This window comes from Amblyraja radiata, chromosome 41, assembly GCF_010909765.2.
Source record: "Amblyraja radiata isolate CabotCenter1 chromosome 41, sAmbRad1.1.pri, whole genome shotgun sequence".
Classification (NCBI taxonomy): domain Eukaryota; kingdom Metazoa; phylum Chordata; class Chondrichthyes; order Rajiformes; family Rajidae; genus Amblyraja; species Amblyraja radiata.
The window spans coordinates 7,738,096-7,762,961 of NC_045996.1; the positions used below are offsets into that span (position 1 = coordinate 7,738,096).

The following is a 24,866-nucleotide window of genomic DNA, read 5'->3' on the forward strand; positions in this document are numbered from 1 at the left end:
ATCTATTGCATCCACTGCTCTAGATGTCAGCTGCTCTACATCAGTGAGACCAAGCGCAGGCTTGGCGATCGTTTCGCCCAACACCTCCGCTCGGTTCGCAATAACCAACCTGATCTCCCGGTGGCTCAGCACTTCAATTCCCCCTCCCATTCCGAATCTGACCTTCCTGTCCTGGGCCTCCTCCACAGCTAGAGTGAGGACCACTGGAAATTGGAGGAGCAGCACCTCATATTTCGCTTGGGCAGTTTACACCCCAGCTGTATGAACATTGACTTCCCTAATTTCTGGTAGTCCCAACTGTCTCCTCCCCTTCTCAGCTCCCCCTCAACCCTCTGGCTCCTCTTCCTTTCTTCTTCCCACCCGCACATCAGTCTGAAGAAGGGTTTCGGCCCGAAACGTTGCCTATTTCTTTCCCTCCATAGATGCTGCATCACCCGCTGAGTTTCTCGAGCACCTTTGTCGACCTTCGATTTTCCAGAATCTGCAGTTCCTTCTTAAACTTAATATCACAGCCTCCTGCACTCCAAGGAATAACGTCCAAGCCTGCCCAATCTCTCCCTATAGCTCAGGCCCTCTGGGCCTGGCAAGTCCTTAGCTTGAAATAAAGGTACAATTGTGCCAGTTAAATGGTTTGTCTTTTATTGAATCATAGTACTGGATCTCCATCTAATCACAAGTGATAAAAATGAAGAGTATTTCACTTCTACAATATGGGTTTACTTAAAAATAAAAGTTAAACCTATAACTAGAAAATAAAAAAAACTGGAATACCCAATGTGGCTCATTTCTTCTGTATGAATGAAAGGTTTACTGCACTTTAACAACTGCATAAAAATACTAAAATACAAGTCACGATTATAGAGAATGGCTGGCAGTCCATCGCTGAGCTGGTCTTTACGCTGCATGCTGTACCGTGGAGAAACAGAGTTTCAGAGTGTAGGGATATGGACCACCTGGAGGGTTAAGAAAAAGGCAGGTCAGTCTTTTCAAAACCACTTTAGCAAAGTGAAGTCAAATGTACATCAAAGATAAGACAAAAAGCTCAGCAGGTCAGACAGACAGCAGGTCAGGCAGAAAAGGGTGACGTTTCAGGTCAAGTACTTTCTTCAGATGGAGTCAGGTGAAAGGGATACGAGAGATGTAGACGATGAGGTAGAGAGGCATAGAACAGATGAATGAAAGATATGCAAAAAAGCAACGATGATAAAGGAGATAGGCCATTGTTAGCTGTGGGCCAAGTGAAAACGAGTTAGACAAATGAGACTCAAGACGACTTTGAAGTCAGCAACAACTTAGGCAGGAGAGGATTGTAAGGGCTACTTGAAGTTAGAGAAATCTATGTTCACACCGCTGGGGTGTAAGCTGCCTAAGTGAAATATGAGGTGCTGTTCCTACAATTTGTGTTTGGCCTCACTCTAACAATGGCAAAGCAGAAAGGTCAATGTGGGAATGGGAAGGTGAATTAAAGTGTTTGGCAACTGGGAGATCAGGCAGGTCTAGTCGGACTTTCACTTGGCTTATGTATGGCTGAAAACATTACCTCTGGAGCTGTGACATGCAGCTGTAATCAGCTTAATGCAGTACTGCACGACACTGCCGGCATGGGCTGGACTTCAACAGCCCCATCGCAGCAGTGCCACAAATATAATCAAAAACCAGAATACTGCAGATGGTGCTGGGTGCATGGAACAAGCTGCCAGAGGAGGTAGTTGAGGCAGGTACCATAACACTTAAGACATTTGGACAGGTGCATGTATAGGAAAGATTTAAAGCAGTGGTTCATAATCTGGTGGTCGTTTGGGCTTAGAAGGGAATACAAATAACATATCAATTTGTTGAGCCCATGTTTAGGAACCTAACAAAGTTACATACCACATACAGTATTTTGTTCACGTATGCGCGTACTGGTGCCAAAAAGGTTAAGAACCACAGTTTTAAAGGGATATGGACCAAACGCAGGCAGGTGGGACTAGTGCAGATGGGCAAGTTGGGTTTCCGTACTGTACGAGTATGAATGCAGAATCTAAAAGAATTAGGGATATTGATTTTTAATGTATTTGCAATGTAATGTGTTTTTATGCATTTGATGTATTACTTTCCAAAAGCCCCTTTGATGGGTCAATTTTCTGTCATTCAAAAACCACCTTGCATTGTATTTTTCTATTTAAACTTCCCCATCGTGAATGAACACAAAAATACTCCATTTCAAAATTCTCCCCTTTCAATTTCTTGGGACTATTTGAATTGCGGATACAATTGGAATATAGATGGCAATTGTTGGTAATGTGTAATATTTAGCATGTAATTTGTTATGCTGCAACAAGGCTAAGAATGCGTAGGTTTGGAGTTTACATTGTGCTGATGGCAATATGTTGCTGAGCTTAGACACAAGATGCTGGAGTAACTCAGTGGGACAGGCAGCATCTCTGGAGAGAAGGAACAGGTGACCCTTCTTCAGACTCTCGACCCGAAACGTCACCCATTCCTTCTCTCCAGAAATGCCGCCCCACTGAGTTAATCCACCACCATCTGCAGTTCTTTCCTACACACAATGCAGAGATTAGCATGCTGACGTATAGAGCAAGCTGCTGGCCACATCGTCACATTAGATGCACACACGCAATTTCTGCAAGGCAGACGCAGCACTTTCCCTCAAACAAAGGTCCCAGAAATGCTTATGATTTTACTACTACGACAATTGTAAAATCATGACACAAGCCAACAGGCTGCATTGACGTGAATGCCTTTCCACGCATTTTCAAGAACCAAAAAATACAGCACAAGATTTTAATGCAGAAGGACGTACTTGGGTTCTTCATTTGATAGTGATTCAGCAGGGACAGTGATTCCATGGCATCGTTCTTAGTGTCCCACTCAATCAGGCCAGAGGAACTCCTCTCACCTACAACAATGACAGAGTTAAATCACAAGCGGCAAAACAAAATAGGGCAAACCTCACAGTAGAATGCAAACCCCCCTGGTCTACATCTACAAACACCAAATACTCACTCTTTCCAGAAAATAACTTGAAAGCCGATGGTCTCTTCAAACACAGCTCATCACACACCTGAAACAAGAGGAGTTTTCTGTTGAGGCTAGGGAGGCATTTCAACTCGTTTTAAATCACACATCCCCACCTTTCAAATCAAAACACCAAAGTTTAAACTGTTATTTCTATTGATCCAATTCCATTCAAAAGAATTGAAATTCTACTGATTCTATTGATCATTTTGTACCAGACCCTGCCGTTCTCTGTCTATAAGCAGCACTGGCTGAGGGATACCAGCCACAACTTTATTTGTCAAGTCCCACTGAAGTTTCTGTAACTCAGTTGCCAGAAGTTGTTAAAACAGTCTCCTGCTTAGTTAAAGGTAGACAAAAATGCTGGAGAAACTCAGCGGGTGAGGCAGCATCTATGGAGCTATATTCCTTTGCTCCATAGATGCTGCCTCACCTGCTGCGCTACTCCAGCATTTTTGTCTACCTTCGATTTTTCCAGCATCTGCAGTTCCTTCTTAAACATTCCTGCGTAGAACAGTTTAGTCTCCAAGCAATAAATAACCAATATCTCATTCAAGGACACAAACCAAAAAAACAGCATTCACTGTATGATGTTCCCTAAACAATATCTACAAACTTCAGAGGCAAGCTGGTTTAGCCGAGATAGTGCGGAAAAAGACCCTTCCACCCTGCACACACTGGGGACAATTTGCAATGACACCGAGCCAATGAAACTGGAGATAACCCTCGCAGGTCACGGGGGGAACGTACAAACTCTGGAGACAGCACCCGTAGTAACCATGATGAGTCACGTAGCAGAGCAAAAACATTCACTTAACCGTACCTCACAGAAAGCATCTTCTGTCACCTCTGGAGGGGCATTGAAATAATGCAAGACATTGCTTGGGTGCTGGATTCGGTTCTTGCTCGCTTGCTCCGGGGTGGTGAAGCGATTGTTCCTCGAGCCAGAGAAATCCTTAAAACTGCAAGAGCCATCTTCAAGTTCATACGACTGACCAGCCATTATAGCCTGCTGTTTGGATACACTGGAAAAAAACACAAGCAGACAAATATTTTAAAATGCAAGTTTGTGCTATGTGTACAAAATACCTCCTGCTCATACCATTAAAAAGTGAACAATGTTTACCAACTTTGATGACAGGTATTTGCAATGTTATACCAATCCTAAATGAGCAGGAAGACACAATGAAAGACACAAAGTAATTGACCTTAGGTCAGGCAGCATCTGTGAAGAACATGGACAGGTGACACGCATAGGAAGGAACTGCAGATGGTCTATACCAAAGATAGACAGAAAAGGCTGGAGTAAATCAGCGGGTCAGGCACTCTGAAAGGTACCGACGCAAAACGTCACCTATTCCTGATCTCCAGAGTTACTCCAGAATTTTCTGCCTATCTTATGGATGTGATGTTTCAGGTTCAGTCCTATCTGCCCATGTTGATTATCAACCGCAATGTCACCCTTGTTCTCACAGATGCTGCCCGACCCGCTGAATTATGTCCCTTTGTGTAAATCAGCATCTGCAATTGCTTGTTTCTACACAAAGATACAATACCGTTTGAAATAACCTAAAGGGTTCATTTCACCATCAATTTATGTAGCAGCTTTGAAAGGATCTTGATCCCAGTGTTTCAAATCAACCAAGTCACCTTGTAAGAGACTCCCAGTTCCTTTATCCTAATTGCCCAATTCTGACAATCCCACCCGCAGAAACATGGCTTCCCTCTGATACAACCAAAGGTTTTGCAGCTCTGATGCTCTACTATACCTTAACCGCATCACCCATGCCTTAAATATAAAACCAACTTTCCAAGATCAGCAGGTCTGAAGAAGGGTCTCTACCCGAAACGTCGCCTATTTCCTTCACTCCCTGGATGCTGCCTCACCCGCTGAGTTTCTCCAGCATTTTGTCTACCTTCTAAGATCAGCAGCTCTGCAGCAATCTCATAAGACCCAGGCCTTATACATTGTGCAAAGGCTGACTTTTAACTGAGCAATTGACTTGGCCTGAACAGGTTGCAGTAAACAATAGACATGAAAAGCTGGAGTAACTCAGCGGGACAGGCACCATCTCTGGAGAGAAGAGATAGGTGATGTTTCGGATCGAGGCCCTTCATCAGACTATCTCCGCAGGGGGGGGGGGGGGGGGGGGGGGAGATAATCAACTTCCCACATTGTCCCCACGTACCACACGTTTAGTTTCTGGTCAAACATGTAGGTGTTATTCAAATGGTTGATGGCACGATCCACAGCAAATCCATCTCCCATCTCTACCATGGCAGCTCCAGGCTTGCTCTTCATAAATTTCACCTGTGAAAGCAGAAAAAATATATAGAAACAGAACTAAAAATTATGCTAAACAAAATTAATTTTCAATTAGCTAAGTCAGTGCGATAGTGTGGAAACAGGCCCTTCGGCCCAGCTTGACCACGCCGGCCAACATGTCCCAGCTACAATAGTCCCACCTGCCTGCTCTCCAAATCTGTCCTAGCCATGTACTGGTCTGTTTCTTAAACGGTGGGATAGTCTCAGCAACCACCTCCTCTGGCAGCATGTTGCATACCCCCACCACCATTTGTGTGAAGAATCAGCTCTCTGTCTGTTATAGAGCCATACTGCACGCTAACAAACCCTTTGGCCCAACTCGTCCATTCTGTCCCATTCAAACTATTTCCACTTGCACACATCTGGCCCATATCCCTCTAAATCTTTCCTATCCATGTGCATGCCCAAATGATTCAAAGCATTCATGTATCTGACGCAACCACTTAATCTGACAGCATGTGCCATATACCCACCACCCTCTGTGGAAAATGTTGCCCCTTGGGATCTAATTAAATCTTTCCTCTAAGCCATCTGGTCCCTTAATTCCCCTATCCTAAGAAAAATCCGACTTCCCAAATGCATGTATATATCCTTCAGAAACCTCTCCAATAATTTTCCAGCACAGATGCCAGCACTTGCATTACAGATACCATCTTCTCGTGAATACAAATCAGGCATACAAACTTACATAATGAAATGTGGTTAATTGATTTACAAGACGACATTTATACATGATACAAAACGCACCTTCTCCACGTTTCCGTACAAGCAGAAGATGTTGAATACCCGGTCACAATTCATCCTGGAAGGCTCCAATCCATAGACCATCAGCACTGGGCTTTCAGCTTGCGGCCCATACTCTGGTGGTGGTGGGGGTGGTGGAGGGCCGTACTGAGGGCCATAGCGTTGGCTGGGTGGGCCCCGGTGAGGACCACCCACAGGAGGGGGACCTCCCATCCGACGGCGCTCATAATGGGCCGGTGGACCATAGTCATCATCTGGATAGTGACTATATCCTCCTTGTGGGGCTCCTACAGTAGGAAATCAAAGCAGATACATGGATTTTGTTCAGGAGGCAATGCACTGAAAAATTACACAAAACAAACAAACATTAAACAGCAGATGAACACAAAAAGCTGGAATAACTCAGTGGGACAGGCAGCATCTCTGGAGAGAAGGAATGGGTGACGTTTCGGGTCGAGACCAGACTGGTTAGGGATAAGGGATAAGAGAGATGTAGACAATGATGTAGAGAGATAAATAATGAAACTTATGCAAAATGTAACGATGATAAAGGAAACAGGCCATTGTTAGCTGTATGATTGGTGAACCAAGAAGCTGGTGCGACTTGGGTGGTGGAGGGATAGAAAGGGAATGCCGGGTTACTTGAAGTTAGAGAAATCAATATTCATACCACTGGGCTATAAGTTGCCTACATGCATTGTTCTTTATCTTTCCACATCTTAGTCTATATCTCTCGTTTCCCTTATCCCTAACCAGTCTGAAGGGTCTCGATCCAAAACGACAACCATTCCCTCTCCAGAGAAGCTGCTTGTCCCGCTGAGTTACTGCAGCTTTTTGTGTGTCTTCGGTTTAAACCAGTATCTTGCAGTTCCTTCCTAAACCATTAAACTGCAATGGACACGTCCCTCTCAGAAGTTCCCAGTCACACGCATTGCTTGCCTCTTACACTCCCAATGCCTTCACATCAAGCAGGCAGTCAGTGTTCAAGATGCATGACATTCACGGTGACCTGGCTGTTTGGATTCAGAACTGGCTTACTCACAAAAGACAGGGTTGTGGAGAAAGGGTGTTGTTATTCTGCACGGAGGTCTGTGATACAGGGGCCCTTATTTGAGGTTTATATAAACAGCAAATAGATGGGTTGGTAAGCCTACAATCAACACCAAAATTCGTGCAGTTGCACAGTGAGGAAGGTTGTGACGTAGGCAGCTGGGTACAGCAGTTACAGAACTGGGCCCCATTATAGAAGATGTAGGTGGAAGCTTTGGAGGTTAACGAGGAATAGAGGGATTACAGTTTACAGCCTTTACTGCAGCGTCAGAGACTGAGGGCATGAATGGGAATCTGTGGAATTCATTGCCCCATTTGACTGAGGCCATCAATTAATTTTTTACGGCAGATTGAGATTTTTGAGACCTATTCCTTCGCTCCATAAATGCTGCCTCACCCGCTGAGTTTCTCCAGCATTTTTATCTACCTGCAGTATATCTCTAAGTCAGGATGGAGGCCAACATGTTATTGTCCCCATGTTTATTAGTTCCCCATACTAAGTTCTTGATTAGGACGGATGTCAGGGGTTGTGGGGGAAAGATAGATCAGCCATGATTGAATAGTGGAGTAGACTTGATGGGCCGAATTGCCCAATTCTGCTCATTGAAGTTATAAATCGCCACCGGCATTAACGAATTTCAATGTACTCAATAGGATCGGTCAGTCACCTCACTCCCACCAGCCTATATTCTTACCGTACTCAGAAGGATGGTCTCCAAGCAATGCGGGTTGACGTTGCCTCTTGTTGGGATCTCCTGTGCAAAGTGAAAAGTGCAGGGGAAAAAACAAGTTAAAATCAATTTCAGGTTGCCAATGGCACCCAAAACAATCGCAATAGAAAAGTAAAACCAAAACTTTGTACGGGGAGAAAGAAAAAAAACCCAGCATAGAATACATTAAGAGAACTACAATTTTTTTTTCCACAGTACAGAGATACATATTTAAAACTTTGAATTTATACAACAGTCTAATAAATCTAATGTCACAAAGGTTCAAGCATAAAAAGGTCTACTTACAGCCAGAGTTAGAGAATTACGTCCATGTGCACAACATTTCTGCATTTTTTCCTTACCACCCAATGCTTCAACAGCAACTTATTGCAGTTTTTGAAAGATGGCGCCCCAAACATATGCTTCAACCCTGCATTACACGTTTTACAGCAATGAATAGAAATCTTTTACAAAGACAGTACTAGCTTCTAACAATTGCATCTAGCAACAATCTCTTAACGTTCACAGTTCAGGTAACATTTTCTTCACAGATGTCAAATGGTTGAGTAAAGTGGTGAATATGAAAACCCAGTGTTCCTCCATGTCGCGCTCCTGAAAGTAGTGTTGGATGCGATGGTCTTTGTGGTAGCAAGGCTTACTTGTGAAGGATCTGTGTACATCTCCCACATAAGCAGTGGTGTACCATTGGTAATGTATCGTTTATGCAGCAAAATGGCTGTACTGATGTGCCTCACACAATGTGTCTCTTATTCCCTCCTGTTGAAGTTGCATGTTGCCGAGTATCAGTTGTTCATGTCTGAATGTTCTCTGAAAATGTAGGAATGTTTCTCGCCAGGTTGGGTTGACTGGTGGAAAGAATTCAGCGTGTACTTCAAGAGCGTTGTATGAATGCACTGGTCTTATGACGAATATTCCTCTAAGCAAAGTGAGGGGAAGCCCCTGAAAAAATTCTGTATCAGTTCACATGAGGCAGTGTTTTTGGCCTTTGTTTGAAGAAATCTTGAAAATGAACACGTTTAAGTCTCTGGCGAATATGCCTCATTGTCTGCCTCCATTACCTTCACTTCAGAAGTCTAGGACAATGGTGGTTTGCCTCACAGTATGTAAGTCATGGCATGTCGTATCGCTGCTGGGTGATCTTGGCTCAATGTATGACACTCGATGTATTGGACCAGGAGTTTGTTCTTGTTCAGTAAGGAAACAATTCTGCTCGCTTCTCCAGAAAGGTCTGCCTATTACTGTTGCACTGTGAGCCCTTACCCATCAAATGGTTGTTATATAATGCAAAAGCAGTTTAAAATTAACAGGCTATCAAGCACAGTTCAACATTTAAGCAAAAAAAATACAATTCCAGATTTTTATTTTGATCACAGATAAACACAGTTGAACATATTTAAATTATGAAAGACTCCTAATATGAGATTAAACTCCAGTTATTGGCAAACTTACACCGTTCTTACTTGCAAGTTACACTGCTGTTAATTTGAAGCTATGCTGTTTCCAAATAGTGAGTCACGCACATGCACCCAATTTTTAAAGGCATTATATAATATTAATGCTGCCTTAGATGTGCTCGTTAGACGAGAAGTGCACCATGATCAAGATTCACTATACCCAAATCAAATTCCAGTATGCATTAAATGAAGGAATTCAATGAAAGAACTGTACAAAGTTGGTTAAATACATGCTGTCACAATTTACAGTCATCATTTGGGCTGCCAAATCTCAGGTTTGACTTTCCTTTTCTGTTCAACGCAAAGATGCATTTCATGGCACCTTAAAACCACTTGGGACAAACCCCGGGCATATTTTTCTGCTGTATGCACAGCATGGGCTTGGTTAAGAGGCTGAATGTGAGATATCGGAATGTGAACTAAAGAAAATTAACAGCCCAATTTCAGAAGCCGCTGAAACATCACCGCCCAGAGATTAAGGTCATGCATTCCTATGGAGGTGGTGTAACTATCTTCAGGCCTGAACTGATATTGATTAGCTTTGCGCATAAAAATAAGGCCAAATCTCAAATGAGCGAGCATCAAACTAGCAGAGGTGAATCAGCTGCCTGCTCCCATGTGTAGAGTGGCTAGAATACCCAAATATATAAATGAAAGTTTTCATAAAATGAACCGCAGAAATTAAAATGACGGTGGATTTAAATGGCTTTAACTGGTATTCATCAGGAAGTTTGTAAATTCTAACTAGAAAAGTAATTGCCATATGAAGGACATATAATACCAGCCATTAGCAATACCCGTAATCAGTTTTCCTGTCAATTTGTAGTCAACCTTAGGTGCTGATGTCCAAACTAAACTTTTATTCCTTTGCCTCTAGTCCATAGAATGTCAGTTGATGCAGACTACTGTCCCTGAACACCTAGGGGACCTGCCAATTGCCAGGAAAGTCAAACCTTGTGGAGCGTGCAAAAGATGGAAAACTTCCAGCAACATTCTGCTTTGACACAAATTTCAGTCAGAGTAATAATGAAAGCAGGAAAACATTTATCACCCAGAACATACATTTTTCAAAACTACAATCCACCACAATTTTATTTGATGCACTTACTGATATTTTTTAAGACTTGGATTACCTATTTTGGAAATGCCTAGAAATATCAGTGTACCCAAGTGAATTGCAAGTGTGATTATACAGAACACCCAGGAGACATGAATATGAATAACAATGTGTGCCAACTCACAGTAGATCATTAATAAGATATTTATAACTCTGAAACTCTACCTGCTTCATATTCTTGAAACAATCTTTCAGGTGATGTGATCACCCATTGAAACAACACCATTGATTTAATGTTTGGCAGCATAGCTACATGTGTTTGAGGCTCATTCGGATACAATGTGCTTTGGAAAGATTTGAAAATTTATTCATGAATGGAACGGAGATAGTGGCTTTGCTGAGGCAGGTTTTTCCCCCCGTACAAATTCCAGTTCACAATTCTACTCGCCATTAAAAAATCTTGTGCATTTGCAAATATAAAAATCTCGATATTATAAGCTCTATTTCACCATACCATTTGGTACACTTCCATGCTAGAAATATCTCTGCAATTAAAGTGAAATGTTCTGGGCAGTGTTTGAGGCACTTAAGCAATGCAAACAAATAAGCTTTGAATCTTGATGTTTACCAACAATTTTGTAGGATTGTTGGGATCTGGATAGGACTGCAAACTTTGTATTCCTTGGCCATTTCAAAGCTTGGTCCAGCCCCACAGCCAAACTGGAAGGAAGCAAGATTTGGCCTTCCAAAACCGCTGATTTCACAACATTTCTTTTTAGTGATTAATAACAGTGGCATTTTATGAAGCATCAGAAAATCAAACCTTCTAATCCATTTATGGACTGCAATGATACACAAATCTTAGTCAAAATAATTCAGAATTATTGATTATTAAAAGATTAAATCCTGACAGATGTAACAGAGAAATGTGCAATTTCAATTATATATACACAAAGAAAGTATTTTCAGAAACTGTGATGATTGTTTGAATAGTTAAAACTGACTAAAACAAGTTCAGTAAAGGCTGTAAACCTTAATCCACCGTTCAATCTTCAACTGCAATATTATAGTTTATTTTAGCGTGCTTAAAGGGTAAAAGGCATTAATTTATATGAAGTAACTGCTGTGGATTCAAACACAAAATACTACGCTCAGACTTTAGACATCAATGCCTTGAATGGACCAATTCCAATAACCCTGTAACCATTCAGCAGCTAGAGAGAACTTCAACCAAGGCTAATAAATCTCCCTAATCTGTAATTGTGTAGAATAAGCAGTGAAAACACCTCCATTATAAAAAATGGACCAGCGATAATGGTAAAAAGCTGTAGAAAGCAGAGGTTTTGTAAATGTATAAAAATTCTGTATTATCCACCAAAGCTTCAGAATCGTTCAAATCCAAATGTAAGGATTCCCGTAGCCTTACTAAACACGTTGTACTGGAGGGGCCTGTACATCTTGCCAACTACCCAGACCCAACAGTTGACTTTGGCAAGGCGGACATTGTGCTTTGACAATATGAAAAGCAAAGCAGTTAGCTGGTACAAATAAACCATGGTATAAATCACGATGCAGGTAGCTGCTGGGGATAAAAGCGTTACATGTGATTAAGCTCAACACAATCAAACTGAAGTAAATTAATTACACGAGCAGTGACAAAGTGGAGAAACAAATATAAACCATGTTTAGATCACCAGATCAAAACAGAACTCAAGATAGATCCGTCCCACAAATAAAACACAAGCTCCACATTTATAGTTGTAATATCAACTTAAGAACCCCATTTACTACGTGGTAAGCAAAAATATCATGGGGTGTTTTTTTGCATGGTTTAACCACAAAGCTTGCCAGCAGCTTAAGAGGTTATTAAGCTGGTTACCAATAGACCCACGTGCATGCCTGTTAAGCTATCCTGAGCTTCCACAGCCATCCGATGACTGGAAAAGAAAGCAATTCACCAAACGAGAACCCACCACCATAAGACAGATTGAGCAGTTGTTAGAAGCCTACAAGGTGCAGTATTCCAATGTTGCTGGAAGCTTTTCTGAATTGCCATAATTGACAGCACCAATGTTATAACTGTAAAATATGGTGTAGGGTTAGATGGAATGTAATTTGCAAAACAAGTGGTAATGTACAAGAGTTTCAAAATTCAAGAATTGCATGTAAATTTAAATGCATATGTACCAAGTGTATATTACCTTGTCCTCCCAAATTAGGATTTGTATAGTCCCATGTATCCTGATCATTTTTGAAGACGTTCAAACGAGTAGGCTATAGAGTGGAATTCAAACTATTAGTGCAATGAATTAATGTGGAACATCTGCTTTCCAGTAAATAACCATGGTTCAAGCCAAAAAACATAGTGTGATTATCCAATACAAACCAAGCTTTGAGGCACTTTGAACCCTTTCACCTCATCATCCCAAGAGACAGACACCATGTTACAAGAGTTTCATGTTTACAACATAGATATTATCTTAATTCTAACCTCAATATCATTTAGCAGCCATAACAAGACATTCTACAATTGTGGAAATGTAGATTTGTTGGAATAAAATTAATTCAACCCATCGTCTCAGTTCAACAATGTTCTCATTCTTCATTGGTGAGAGTACCAGGCAGTACGTCCATTTTAACATGCCACTTACTTTTGCATACTCAATCTTCAAGGTACAACATCCAGAATAAATGTCTGCTCCATTGAGAGATGCTTTTGCTCTCTGAGCACTCTGCACAGAGTCAAATGTGTCCCAAGTTAAGATAAATAAAATCAGATGAAAGGCACATTGAAGGGGTAAGGCACAGTAGAGTTGCTGCCTTACAGCGCTACGGTTGCTACCTTGCAGAGCCAGAGAGCCGCATTTGATCCTCACTACTATTAGCCCTGTCCCTCAGTGAGAGTTCATTCCAAGAGCTCTCCCGAGTTTAAAGAAAATCAAACTCGTGGTAGGCACGGAGAATGAACGTAGCGGGTACGTCGGAGCTTGGGGACGTCTCTTAGCGCTAACGGCAGGTACTCGGGAAGACTTGCAAATGGCAGGTAAGCACGGGAAGACTTGTGAAGATGATGTAAAACGTCCACGAGAGCCCCGAGTACAGACGAGATTTACGGCCATTACCGTAAATCTCCGAGTTCGAATCAGGGCAAACTCGGGAGAGCTCTTGAAATCGTACCGTGGGACAGTGGTTTATGACTGCTGTCTGTATGGAGTGGGGGGAGGAGGAAATAGTCATATAATTTCAGGTCAAATTTGTAGTTTGAGCCAATGGCAAAGGGACTAAAGTCAGGGAGATTAAAGCTTATTTCAATCGAGGGAAACAGAGTGATGCAGCACGAGTGAGGTGGAGCTTTAAGAAGATAACAAGCAGAGTAACAAAGGGACTAAGAGGCGTTAGAAAAGTGGAACATCAACATACATATGGAATCGGCGGTCGTGGAATTTTTCACACAAAAGGTAGTGGGTGTATGGATCAAGCTGTCAAAGGAGGTAGTCGAGGCTGGGATATCCCAATGTCGAAGAACCAGTTAGACAAGTACATGGATAGGCCAGGTTTGGAAGGATATGGACAGGAGGGGGCAGTAGGAAAGATTAAAAACCCAGAACTCGCCCTTGTTTATTCTTCGAAGGTAGACAAAAATACTGGAAAAACTAACATTTTTGTCTACCTTCAATTTTTTCCAGCATCTGCAGTTCTTTCTTAAACAAGTTTATTCTTCAGTCACCAACATAATTGAATTGACTGTTCTATCCCACTCCTGTGCCAGTTGCTTGAGCTGCAGCTTGCATTAAATCCAAAACAACTGGTGTGTCTCACTGCTGCAGCGAATGCAGATCCCAGACATGGACCAATTAACTTACAAAAGCCATAAGAGTGTGCCCATATCCCCATTACTAACTTAACAGTAGAATATGTCAAAGGGGAAACTTTGTCCAATGCCCCCACACATTCAGTGCTAAAAAGGATATTCCACCATTGCCTGCACACCATTCTTTCTGAATATGACAATTCTTTGCACGGGTCCACAAGGATTGCAAATTGTGTATAACACATCCTGTAAAATAAAAACAATGGTTTGTTATAATGAGCTTACAGTTTCACATCGTGCTCAACATTGCCCTCTTCCTGCCCACGGAATACATGATATAAAGATACAAAAGAAAAGGTATAAAGATGCACAAAGACAAACACTTAAATGTTGCATCCCCCTTTCAACTGCTATAGTGTGATTTAGAGCAGAAACACATTCATCAGGCCTACTGAATCCGCACTGCCGATAAAGCACCCATTCACACCACTGCTGCTGGCATGAGGGAAGAAAGTGAAGCATTTAAAGGGCACAGGGTGAACACACAAGCTCCACACGGACAGCACTGGGTACAAACACATTTGTTGGAGTGGAAAGGTGGTAGTCGCACCAGCTGGGACTCGCACTAGTTGTCTCACAGCAGGAGAGCAGACTTACTCCCACTAACCTCAACCACCCATTTACACAATCTTGTATCTATCCTATTCTAATTCCTCCGTATTCTTACAAACCCCATCGCAAATGTTATCACCCAACTGCACACTAGGGGAGCTTTACAGTAAACAACTCAGCACAGTGGCACAGCAGTGGAGCTGCTGCCTCACAGCACCAGAAACCCGGGTTCAGGTCCTTAGGTGCTGTCTGTACGGAGTTTGGATGTTCTCCCTGTGACCGCATCCCAAAGGTGTGCGGGTTTGTCGGTTAAACAAGCCTCTGTAAATTGCCCCTAGCGTGTAGGAAGTGGATGAGAAAATGGGATAACATGGACCTAGCATGAAACGTGTGATCGATCGGCAGCATAGGTCCGAATGTTGCATCTCAAACTCTAAAGCGAAAACTAACTAACCACTGGGCAACTGAGCATAAAGAGTGTAATGTGGATCGTTGAACTGTGACACAAATGTATTATTTAAATTCTCAAGTCCTACTGATTTTAATCCTCATCACCTGTTTCATGGTTAATAACTGTACACAATGCACAATAACATTTGCTAACCCACCGTTGTAATTGGGTAGATGGGGTTCATCACTGTGAAGAGCAGTATGTTGTTTACGTTTCTGGAATCATCTGAGTCACCGGGCCTGGAGATTTTCTGGCTGGTAGAATAGTTAACAAAAGCAGGCTGCGCACCCACGTAGATCTGACTTTCAACGGCAAAATTCACACAGGCACACGCACCATTCAGCTCCTCAAATTCCACCAATGCTTGTCGCTTCTTTGGCATCATCACCACATAGCTGCAAGCACAAAGAAAAGCTGACGTCAGTTGTGAACGTCAGTCAGTTGGTGTCGACGTGTGAACGTAGTCAAGTAATGCCTCCATTTTAAGCAAGGGATTCCCAGAACTATCTTCAACAAAGAGCTAAAGCGTTTTGCCTTTAAACCAAGGAAAAAGCAATAAGGATTCCTTTAAAAAAAAGCATGCTGTGGTTTAGCCTTATGGGTGACAGTCAAAATGAGGGAATATAACAATGTTAATTGGAGAGCTAGCCATTTTAAAATCTTCAATTAAATCATACCATGGAGCTCAGCAACAAAATGGCTCAAATTATAAATTTCTCATTCATCCAAATTGATAAATTGATCATGAAACAAAATACTAAAAAATAGACATGCAGTAGATTCTGATATCATGGTTCAACAGTGTTAGAGGAACAGTGGGCCACCGTTTCGGGCAGGGACTGGACAGGTGGTGTTTTGGGCTGCAACCCATTTACAGACAGATTGGGAAAAGGGCTCAGCTGCTCCCTCTAAACAGGTATGGGCATAGTGCAAGAAACAGAAGACCTTAGTTTTCATAACTCAACGGTCAATTATGGGATCCTTTGCCAAATCCAAATATCTGGAATTCAAGCACCAATACATCTGCTGACAAACAAGTGCATAGAATAGCGATCAGTCCACCAGTGTCACCATGACTTCAGTGATGTGCACCCACATATGGTTCCACAGGTTAAAAGTTCAGCATATAAACGACTGTAGATGTTTCATGATCAGTAAGGGTGTCAAAGGTTATAGGGAGAACACAGGACAATGGGGTAGAGGGGGCAAAATAATCATGCGTGAGTGAATGTTGTAGACTCGATGGACAGAATGGCCAGAGTTAGAGCTCTTAGGGCTAGCGGAATCAGGGGCTACTGATTGTGGACGATCAGCCATGATCATATTGAATGGCAGTGGTGGCTCGAAGGGCCGAATGGTCTACTCCTGCACTTATTGTCTCTGTGTCTACGTATCTATGTATGTCTTGCTATCACAAAGCTTGCACCTAGAAGTCTGAGTCACTTCCAAAACGAGTAAATGATTTATTTTTTTTCAATTGACATTTAACACTTCGCTCTGACACACTGCATTTCTATTCATTTAATCTCTGCCACATTCGATGAACAAATTGTAGGTCTAACACCAATTTTCCAACACCCTTATTCCACAGCAGTGCTGGATTTACCACTTTGCCAGAGGTCAATCAATAATAATTCAACAATACACCTTTGACCCACTAATTATACCCCCCCCCCCAAGGAAACATGGATTGTTTCGATGGTGTATCTGCAATCAAATCTGCTATATTTGTAAATTCATTGTGACATAAATTTGGATTCGATATTACCAAAAGTCAGAAATCTGCTTTTTAAATTCCATGAATTCTACACTGCTATAATCTATGTTACCTGAAAAATGAATCTGGCTCAGCATCGAGGCAATTAATTGCACTCGCGTCACTACGCAGGATGTCAGGTCTAATTATAATCTGGAGGCAGCAGATGGGAACCAGGATCTCAGAAACTAGGTCAGGATACGGACTGTGCAATTCTAGCAGGGGTGTCAGATTCGATTCACAACCTCGTTCGGGCTTTGCCAATCACACACATTTTAAATAAGCCCATGAAATATTATCCACCACGGGGAAAGTTAATAAATTTAATATTTGCGGAGGACAATCTTCCATCAACTCTGGACCTGCGCTTACCTGATGGCACCAAACTCCTGCAGTGCCTCGACAAGGTCTGCCTCCATTACTCCATCAGACAGGCCTCTGACATGTACCACAGGGGATGGAGACGGTTTATGAGGATCTTCAAGATAGCTGCCATCCTGTTGCTGCAAAGGAGAGTTACGTTAGTGCAGTGAATTGTGTCATCTCCCCACTACACCAATCTGCCCGGGAAAAACAAGCATCTTCTCTAGAAGCCATTCACAATGCCTTCTCTAATAATCTACCCACAATGAGATGACCCATCCCGTTCATCTGTTTGCATCCACATAACATGTGGCCTCAGCTTGCTGCCAGTTGAGCATCTTTTTACCCATTGGCTCCAGTCAGGTCAGTGTTCCAGATCCTTGGCCGAAGGGGTCGTTTCTTGTACGGGAAGGGGGGGAATCGGCGAGGTGTCTGGCGATTTGGGGGACATCAGTGCCTCGAATCTCGGCATTTGCGCCACATTTTCAGGTGGACTTCACAATTTAATTAATAAACACAAGACGGCAATTCTTAAAACTATAGGATTATCATTAACCACAATGGGATTCAAATTATTTGAATTACTAGAATTACTGATTGAATTATTTGAATTACTAGACAGAAAGATGCTAGTTTGAACAGTAAAAATAGGCAAATGAATTAGTTTCCACAAGAGCAGAAGGGCAAAATGTCCAGAAACCAGTGTCAAAACTCCAATGCCGCGTGAGTATATTCAACCTGTCTGAGGTGGGAAGAAATGGTGGAGTAGGATTAAATGAAACAGAAAGCATACAAAAAAATGACGGCAATTGATTAATAAATCATATAAAGCAGCAGTTCTGGTTGTAAGATCAGATATAAGATGCAAACGAGGCATATCTTTGAATCCTAGCATTCATTATCATAACTCCCTTATGTAGAAATCCTCCAATAACATCCCCACATTTTTCAGGATTAGATTCCAAATGCTTCCCCATCTTACAAACATGGTCATCAATATCACCCCCCTCCCCTCAGAATTAACCAATTCCCAAGTAAGTGAATCTTTAAGAGTTTACATTCCTTATACGAGTTATTCTAGCAGACAATGAAGTACAGATAAAGGCAGGAGGTCCCTAGATATCAGGAGGGTCCTTCCCCAACTACCACTTAAGATTGTTGTAAATCCTTGGAATTCCCAACAGCAATTGGCTGTCTATTTTCAGCTGCCAAGATACAATACTGAGCTTTCATGGACCCAGAGATCTTATTTTTAAGCCACGGTATCAATTGATCAGCAAACCTGGCTTGTTAACCACGCGACACTCAAAATCCTTGAAGGCAATCATACACAACCAATGAGTTAAATGCATCAGTCCTGATGATGTACGTACATCAACCAGAAAATGAATCACATTCCACCTTTGTCCATTGGGACTCCACAGCCTGCAGCTTGTGCTCAAATTAGGTTCAAAAACCTCATGCACAGAACTTTAGCAAAAATGTGGACACAAAATGTTGGAGTAACTCAACGGGTGAGGCAGCATCTCTGGAGAGAAGGAATGGGCAACATTTCGGGACGAGACCTTTCATCAGACTTTAACACAGCACTTTAATAAGAGTGTTCCTCAAGTCCAAATGCACCAGATCCACTGGATCCCCTCGACTATTCTGCTAATTACTGTGTCAAATAAATACAGGTTTTCAATAAATCTATGTTAACGTACCATTTTTTCAACGGATTCCACTACCTCTTCTCCCCCCCCCCCCTTCCCTAGATCTAGTCTCTATGGTACTTTGAGAAATGATAACCAATGCGTCCATTATCACCATTGGTGACTCAAAACTTGAATGCCGGTGTTATCAGTTTTCAGCCCCATTATGCACCCAATTATTTTTTGTATTAAATATGACAAATCCCTCTATCTCCTTATCGGCCAAGCGCTTTCTTCCTCTCAGCGTAACTATGGAAGCTTTGAGCGTTTATTTCTTGCTAGACAACTCTGGTAACATATTTCCCCTTCCTTTACCAATGCAGTGCTTTGCTTTAATGTGATCTTCAGGCATACCACTTTTCCCGACAAGATTGTATCTTTTCTTTTATCTAGTGATTACCCCCTCATCCAATGGCTGCCCCGTTGTGTGCTGTAGGTTGTGTGCTGTAAAAGGAAATGCGTTTCTTGTAAAATTTTGAATTCATGCTTCAAATGTTAACCACTGTGATTGCTGAACCACATCAAACTTGAAATGTCGTTTTCCAAACTACCACAGGCAGCTCAAACACAACGTATTGGGCTGCTTTCAATTCATGTAAATGCTACATTCTACAAGGTCCCCTTCCTACCAAATTTAATTAATCCTATGAAAATGCACAATATTAAATAAAAAGAGTCTGTTCTCTCAACAATGGTGGAGAAAATCCATCCACTGCACTATATGCACTAATTTGGTTAGCCAGACTAATTGAAGTTCCCTGTAACCATTCCTATTTATTCACTGTTCAGGATCCGGATGTTGCTGGCAACATTAGTATGCATTGTAAATCCCTGCTGCCCTTGACAAGGTAGTGACGACCTACCTGCTTGATACAGTACACTGCTGAAACTACTCCAACTGTTCTGTTTGGCAGGGAGCTCCAGGATATAGATTGTGCCACAATAAATTCCTGATTTATATTTTGACACCTGTTACCTCTACTGTTTGCAGGTCTCCAGACAAGAACCACCGTCACTATTTATAGTTCCACCCAAGGCAATTTTACTCGACTTTCTAAACTATGAACTTTTCTCTCTCGGTTTAGAGACCAGCGATCCCAACACATATACACTATCCTACACACACTAGGGACTATTTTTTTTAAAACATTTACCAAGCCAATTAACCTACAAACATGTACGTCTTTGGAGTGTGGGAGGAAACCTAAGATCTCGTAGAAAACCCTGGCAGGACACAGGGAGAACGTACAAACTCCGTACAGACAGCACACATAGTCGGAATCCTGCGTTGCATTCGCTGTAAGCAGCAACTCTACCGCTGCGCCATCGTTCTGCCCCTACATATTAAACCAGGTCAACCCTTTATCATTTGCCTATTACTTCAGTTAGGGTGCCCCACAATTTAACTCTGAACCTGATTAACTTTGCAACTGCAAACTATGTTTTGTACTTGACCAACTTTGAACTAGTTGGAGAAGCATTTTTGCAGCACAGTGCATTCACAGCTCTGTGAATTAAAACCGGATCAATGATCGCATATTATATTCTAGCTAACTACGACTCCCAAGGACACTAGTGCGCCATAGTGACACAGCTGGCAGCCCACAGACCTAGAAACCCTGCTTCGATTCTGTCCGCATGTGCTTCCTTTGGGTGCTCCACATTCCTCCCACATCTCAAAGACATGCTGGTTTTTGGGCTAACTGGCCTCTGTAAATTGCCACTGGTGTGTACTGGATGGAAAAAATGGAATAATAATGTATGTGAATGCGCGATCGATGGTCAGTGTGGACTTGATGGGCCCGTTTCCATGCTGAATCTCTGAACCTAAATTAGCAACAGGGAACAAGTCAGGAGTGTGATAGATTACATTTCATGTGCCTGGGTGAGAGCAAGTCCAACGTACAAGCTGGATCAACGTGAAAAAGCAGCTATCGGGCACTCTACCAGACTAAATATTGCACTGCCAGTCACACTGGGCCTGTGGTATATATAATTCACAAGTATACGTCCCAAAACCAAACTTACAAAATTCTTAAGGGGTTGGACAGGCTAGATGCAGGAGGATTATTCCCGATGTTGGGGAAGTCCAGAACTAGGGGTCACAGTTTAAGGACGAGGGAAGTCTTTTAGGACCGATATGAGAAAATATTTTTTTACACAGAGAGTGGTGAATCTGTGGAAATATCTGCCACAGAAGGTAGTTGAGGCCAGTTCATTGGCTATATTTAAGAGGGAGTTAGATGTGGCCCTTGTGGCTAAAGGGATCAGGGGGTATGGAGAGAAGGCAGGGATGGAATACTGAGTTGGATGATCAGCCATAATCATATTGAATCTCGAAGGGCCGAATGGCCTACTCCTGCACCTATTTTCTATGTAAGCCCAACACACATCTTTAAACTCGGCAACATTTAAAAAACAAATTAAAGTTCCATCGTTTTGGCTACGATAGATTAAGCCATTCAGCCCACAAGATTAAAATCACCATTCCCCAACTCACTTCCCTGCATTTGTCCACAAATTTTAACTAATCTATCAACCGGCATACATTTGGGATTGGAGAAAATGGGATAGAAGAACGTGCAAAATTACAATAAAGCAACAGGCATAGGTAAGGAGAAAAAAAATAATAATTAATAGCACACATGATGTCCTCGAACACAAAGGCGCGGACACGTGGACGATAAGGCCCACAATTGAGAGGAAGCAATGACCAATAATGATTTATCAAACATTATTAGGTGAATTATTGACCGAAGCAGTTGCAACTGAGGTTGCGGTGGGATGCGTGTCATCTGTGCCGTTGGAGTGGGCGTTTGAGGAGAGCGGGCTCTTAACAACCCATTAACGACCGGGGTGTGAGGCGGGAGTTACCAAACGCAAACCCCATCTCTCCCCCCACACACACCGAGCGGGATCGGATCCCACCTCCTCCCTCAGCCCGGCCCCTACTTCCCACTCACAGCCCGTCCCGCCGAGCGGGATTATTTAGTTTAGTTTCATTTAAAATTACAGCGCGGAACCAGGCCCGAGTCCGCGCCAACCAGCGATCCCCGCACACTAACACTATCCTACACACACTAGGGACAATTTATATTTATACCAAGCCAATTAACCTACAAACACACACACTAGGGACAATTTATATTTATACCAAGCCAATTAACCTACAAACCTGCACGTCTTTGGAGTGTGGGAGGAAAACCGGAAAACTCGGAGAAAACCCACGCGGGTCACGGGGAGAGCGTGCAAACAGCAGCGGTGGTGGTGGGGATCGAACCCGGGTCTACGGCGCTGAGTGCTGTGAGGCAGCGACTCTACCGCTGCGCCACCGCTGGGACGGGATCCAACCGCCGCCATCCCCGCGGCTTCTCACAGGCCCAGGCGGGCGGGATGGGAGTCGAATCCCACTTCACCCTCCCCCCACCCCCGCGTCCCACTCACAGGCCTGGTCCCAGTCTCGGTGTCCCCGTCCCCGTCCTCGTCATCGTCATCGTCCTCATCCTCGTCCCGCCGAGCGGCCCCGGCCCCGGCTCCGTAAGCTGCCCGCGCCGCCATTTTCCGTCCGCTGCCGCCCTCAGCTGCCCCTCCCCGCACCGCCCCGCCCCCCGCCTCGCCTCGCCGCGCCGCTATCTCTATCTCCTTCGTCACCTCCGCCCTTACTCGGCTGCCATCGTTCTCGGTCCTCTGCCGCTTGGCCGCCCGGCCGTCGTACACCTGCTGCCTGGTCGCCATCTCGCCGCTGCTGCTGTAGTTGCTACTGCCGCCGCGGGTCCGCGTCCGTCTCCCTTCCCTCACACTCCGGCACAGACACACAACATGGCGCCCGCCTATAAATAGCCCCGCGTCACCGCTGCTCCCGCCCCGCCGACGCCCATTGGCCAATCACCACCCAGCAACAGCCCGCTCCGCGCTCCCATTGGCTCCGCGGAACAATGTATCCTTTTCCGATTGGTCGCTCCACGCGAAAGCCCGCCCTCCCTGATATCCCATTGGTCGCTCCACACGAAAGCCCGCCCTCTCTGATATCCGATTGGTCGCTCCACGCGAAGGTCCGCTGTCCCTGATATCCGATTGGTCGCTCCACGCGAAGGCCCGCCCACCCTTATACCTCATTGGTCGCGGCCGTTGCGTCCCCGCGCCGCTATTGGCCGATCCGAACGTCCATCAAATGAAACCACATTCGAATCTGTAACAAAAGGTTCCGCCTGCGCTCCACGTGGTCCATGTGTGCCAGGCTGGACTACTACTGCTACACACAAAACATGCTGCAGTAACTCAGCAGGACAGGCAGCAACTTGTATCTATCTTCGGTGTACTACTGGACTATTACTGGCGCTATTCCTCCTCTTAAAGATTATCAGAATCACACTTTATTATTAAAGCTTTATTTCAGACACAGGTCCATATAACACATCAAACAGTACAAAGAATTACAAAGATACATTAAAAAATTTGCATATTAGCCTAAAATATATATAAGCTATTGCACCAATGCCGTCTTAGCCTACAAGTGAATCTATAGCAGCTTTTCAGAGGGCTAACTAGTGTTTCAATTATGTGGTTCTCTAATTTGTCCAGGCGACACATAAAACACATTGAAACATATAAGATTGTTAAGGGTTTTGACACGCTAGAGGCAGGAAACATGTTCTCGAAGTTGGGGGAGTCCAGTACCAGGGGCGGGGTGGAAGATTGCAGCCTTCACGTGGTCCGCCCTGTTTCGACTAATGCAATCAACTCGACGAGCACAAACGGAAGATCAAATAGAACAAGTTGTCCAACAACTTTAGGCTGTGCACGCCACACAAAAGAAGTACCAGGGGCCACACAGTTTAAGAATAAGGAGAAAGCCATTTAGAACGGAGACCAAGAAACACTTTTTCTCACAAAGTTGTGAGTGTGGAATTCTCTGCCTCAGAGGGCGGTGGAGGCAGGTTCTCTGGTTGCTTTCAAGAGAGAGCTAGATAGGGCTCTGAAAAATAGTGGTCAGGGGATATGGGGAGAAGGCAGGAACGGGGTACTGATTGGGGATGACCAGCCCTGATCACATTGAATGGCTGTGCTGGCTCGAAGGGCTGAATGGACGACTCCTGCACCTATTGTCTATTGTCTATTGGTTAAGTATGTTTTGCAACATACGAGGAATTTCATTGGCCAGGTCAGTCATACAATTAAAAGCAACAGATCAGTCAAAAACACATTTTAACATAAACATTCACCACAGTGACTCGTACACATTCCTCACTGTGATGGAAAGCGAAATAAAGTTCAAGTCCTTCCCTTAGTTCTTCCTCAGTCGTGCGCCTCGAGCACCCGTTGACGGGACGGTCTTAACTCCCGTAGCCAGCAGCGCCCGGGCCCTCCGCTTCGAGGCGATCTGCTCCCGCATCGGGGGGATGTCAGCTCCCCCGCGCCGAGCGATCAAACCTCGCGTCGGGGCTGGTCGAACCTTCCGTGACGTTGGAGATTCCCGACTCGGCCTCTCCCGAAGACTGTGAGCTTTTGATGGTAAGTCCGAGGTGGGAGCGATCCCAGGCAAGGGATCAGCTCCGATGTTAAGTCCGCGCCCCGCGATAGGGCTCAAAGTCAGTCCGAGGAGGCCTCCAGATCCATTGATGGAAGGCCGCAGAGCGCCCAGAGAATGTGATCCGAAAATTAATCTCCGGCAAGGTAAGAACCTGAAAAAAAGTTTCCCCCGATCCCCTCCCCCCACATGAAACAAACCGAAGAACATTAAAACAAACTTTTAACACATTAAAAAATAACAAAAAGAATGAAAAAACGAACAGACTG

General features: G+C 43.6%; 1 protein-coding gene across 3 annotated transcripts; it reads right to left on the minus strand.

Moving 5' to 3' along the window:
- Positions 1-616: 616 nt before the first annotated feature.
- Positions 617-22,889, minus strand: hnrnpl (heterogeneous nuclear ribonucleoprotein L). Of its 3 annotated transcripts, none has more exons than XM_033014500.1 (13): positions 22,734-22,889; positions 17,386-17,516; positions 15,415-15,652; positions 14,355-14,440; positions 13,035-13,131; positions 12,585-12,657; positions 7,837-7,896; positions 6,095-6,378; positions 5,211-5,332; positions 3,845-4,046; positions 3,010-3,067; positions 2,807-2,902; positions 617-953 (listed from the first exon to the last, which is right to left on the minus strand). In XM_033014500.1, the coding sequence occupies exons 1-13, from the start codon at positions 22,803-22,805 to the stop codon at positions 895-897; spliced, it is 1,578 nt and encodes a 525-aa protein (XP_032870391.1). In that variant the 5' UTR covers positions 22,806-22,889; the 3' UTR covers positions 617-894. The 3 variants fall into 3 exon arrangements, with proteins under 3 accessions (XP_032870391.1, XP_032870390.1, XP_032870389.1); XM_033014499.1 differs by having other exon boundaries at positions 22,722-22,887; XM_033014498.1 differs by lacking the exon at positions 22,734-22,889 and adding an exon at positions 22,515-22,533.
- Positions 22,890-24,866: the final 1,977 nt, after the last annotated feature.

Excerpts from the sequence above, each read along its gene's own strand:
- hnrnpl (XM_033014499.1), bottom strand. The coding sequence starts at position 22,805 with ATGGCGACCAGGCAGCAGGTGTACGACGGCCGGGCGGCCAAGCGGCAG. Across the intron at positions 4,047-5,210 it reads GACCAGAAACTAAACGTGTG|TGTATCCAAACAGCAGGCTA; the intron begins GTACGTGGGGAC and ends GTTTTTTTCCAG. Across the intron at positions 2,903-3,009 it reads CAAGTTATTTTCTGGAAAGA|GTGAGAGGAGTTCCTCTGGC; the intron begins GTGAGTATTTGG and ends TCATTGTTGTAG.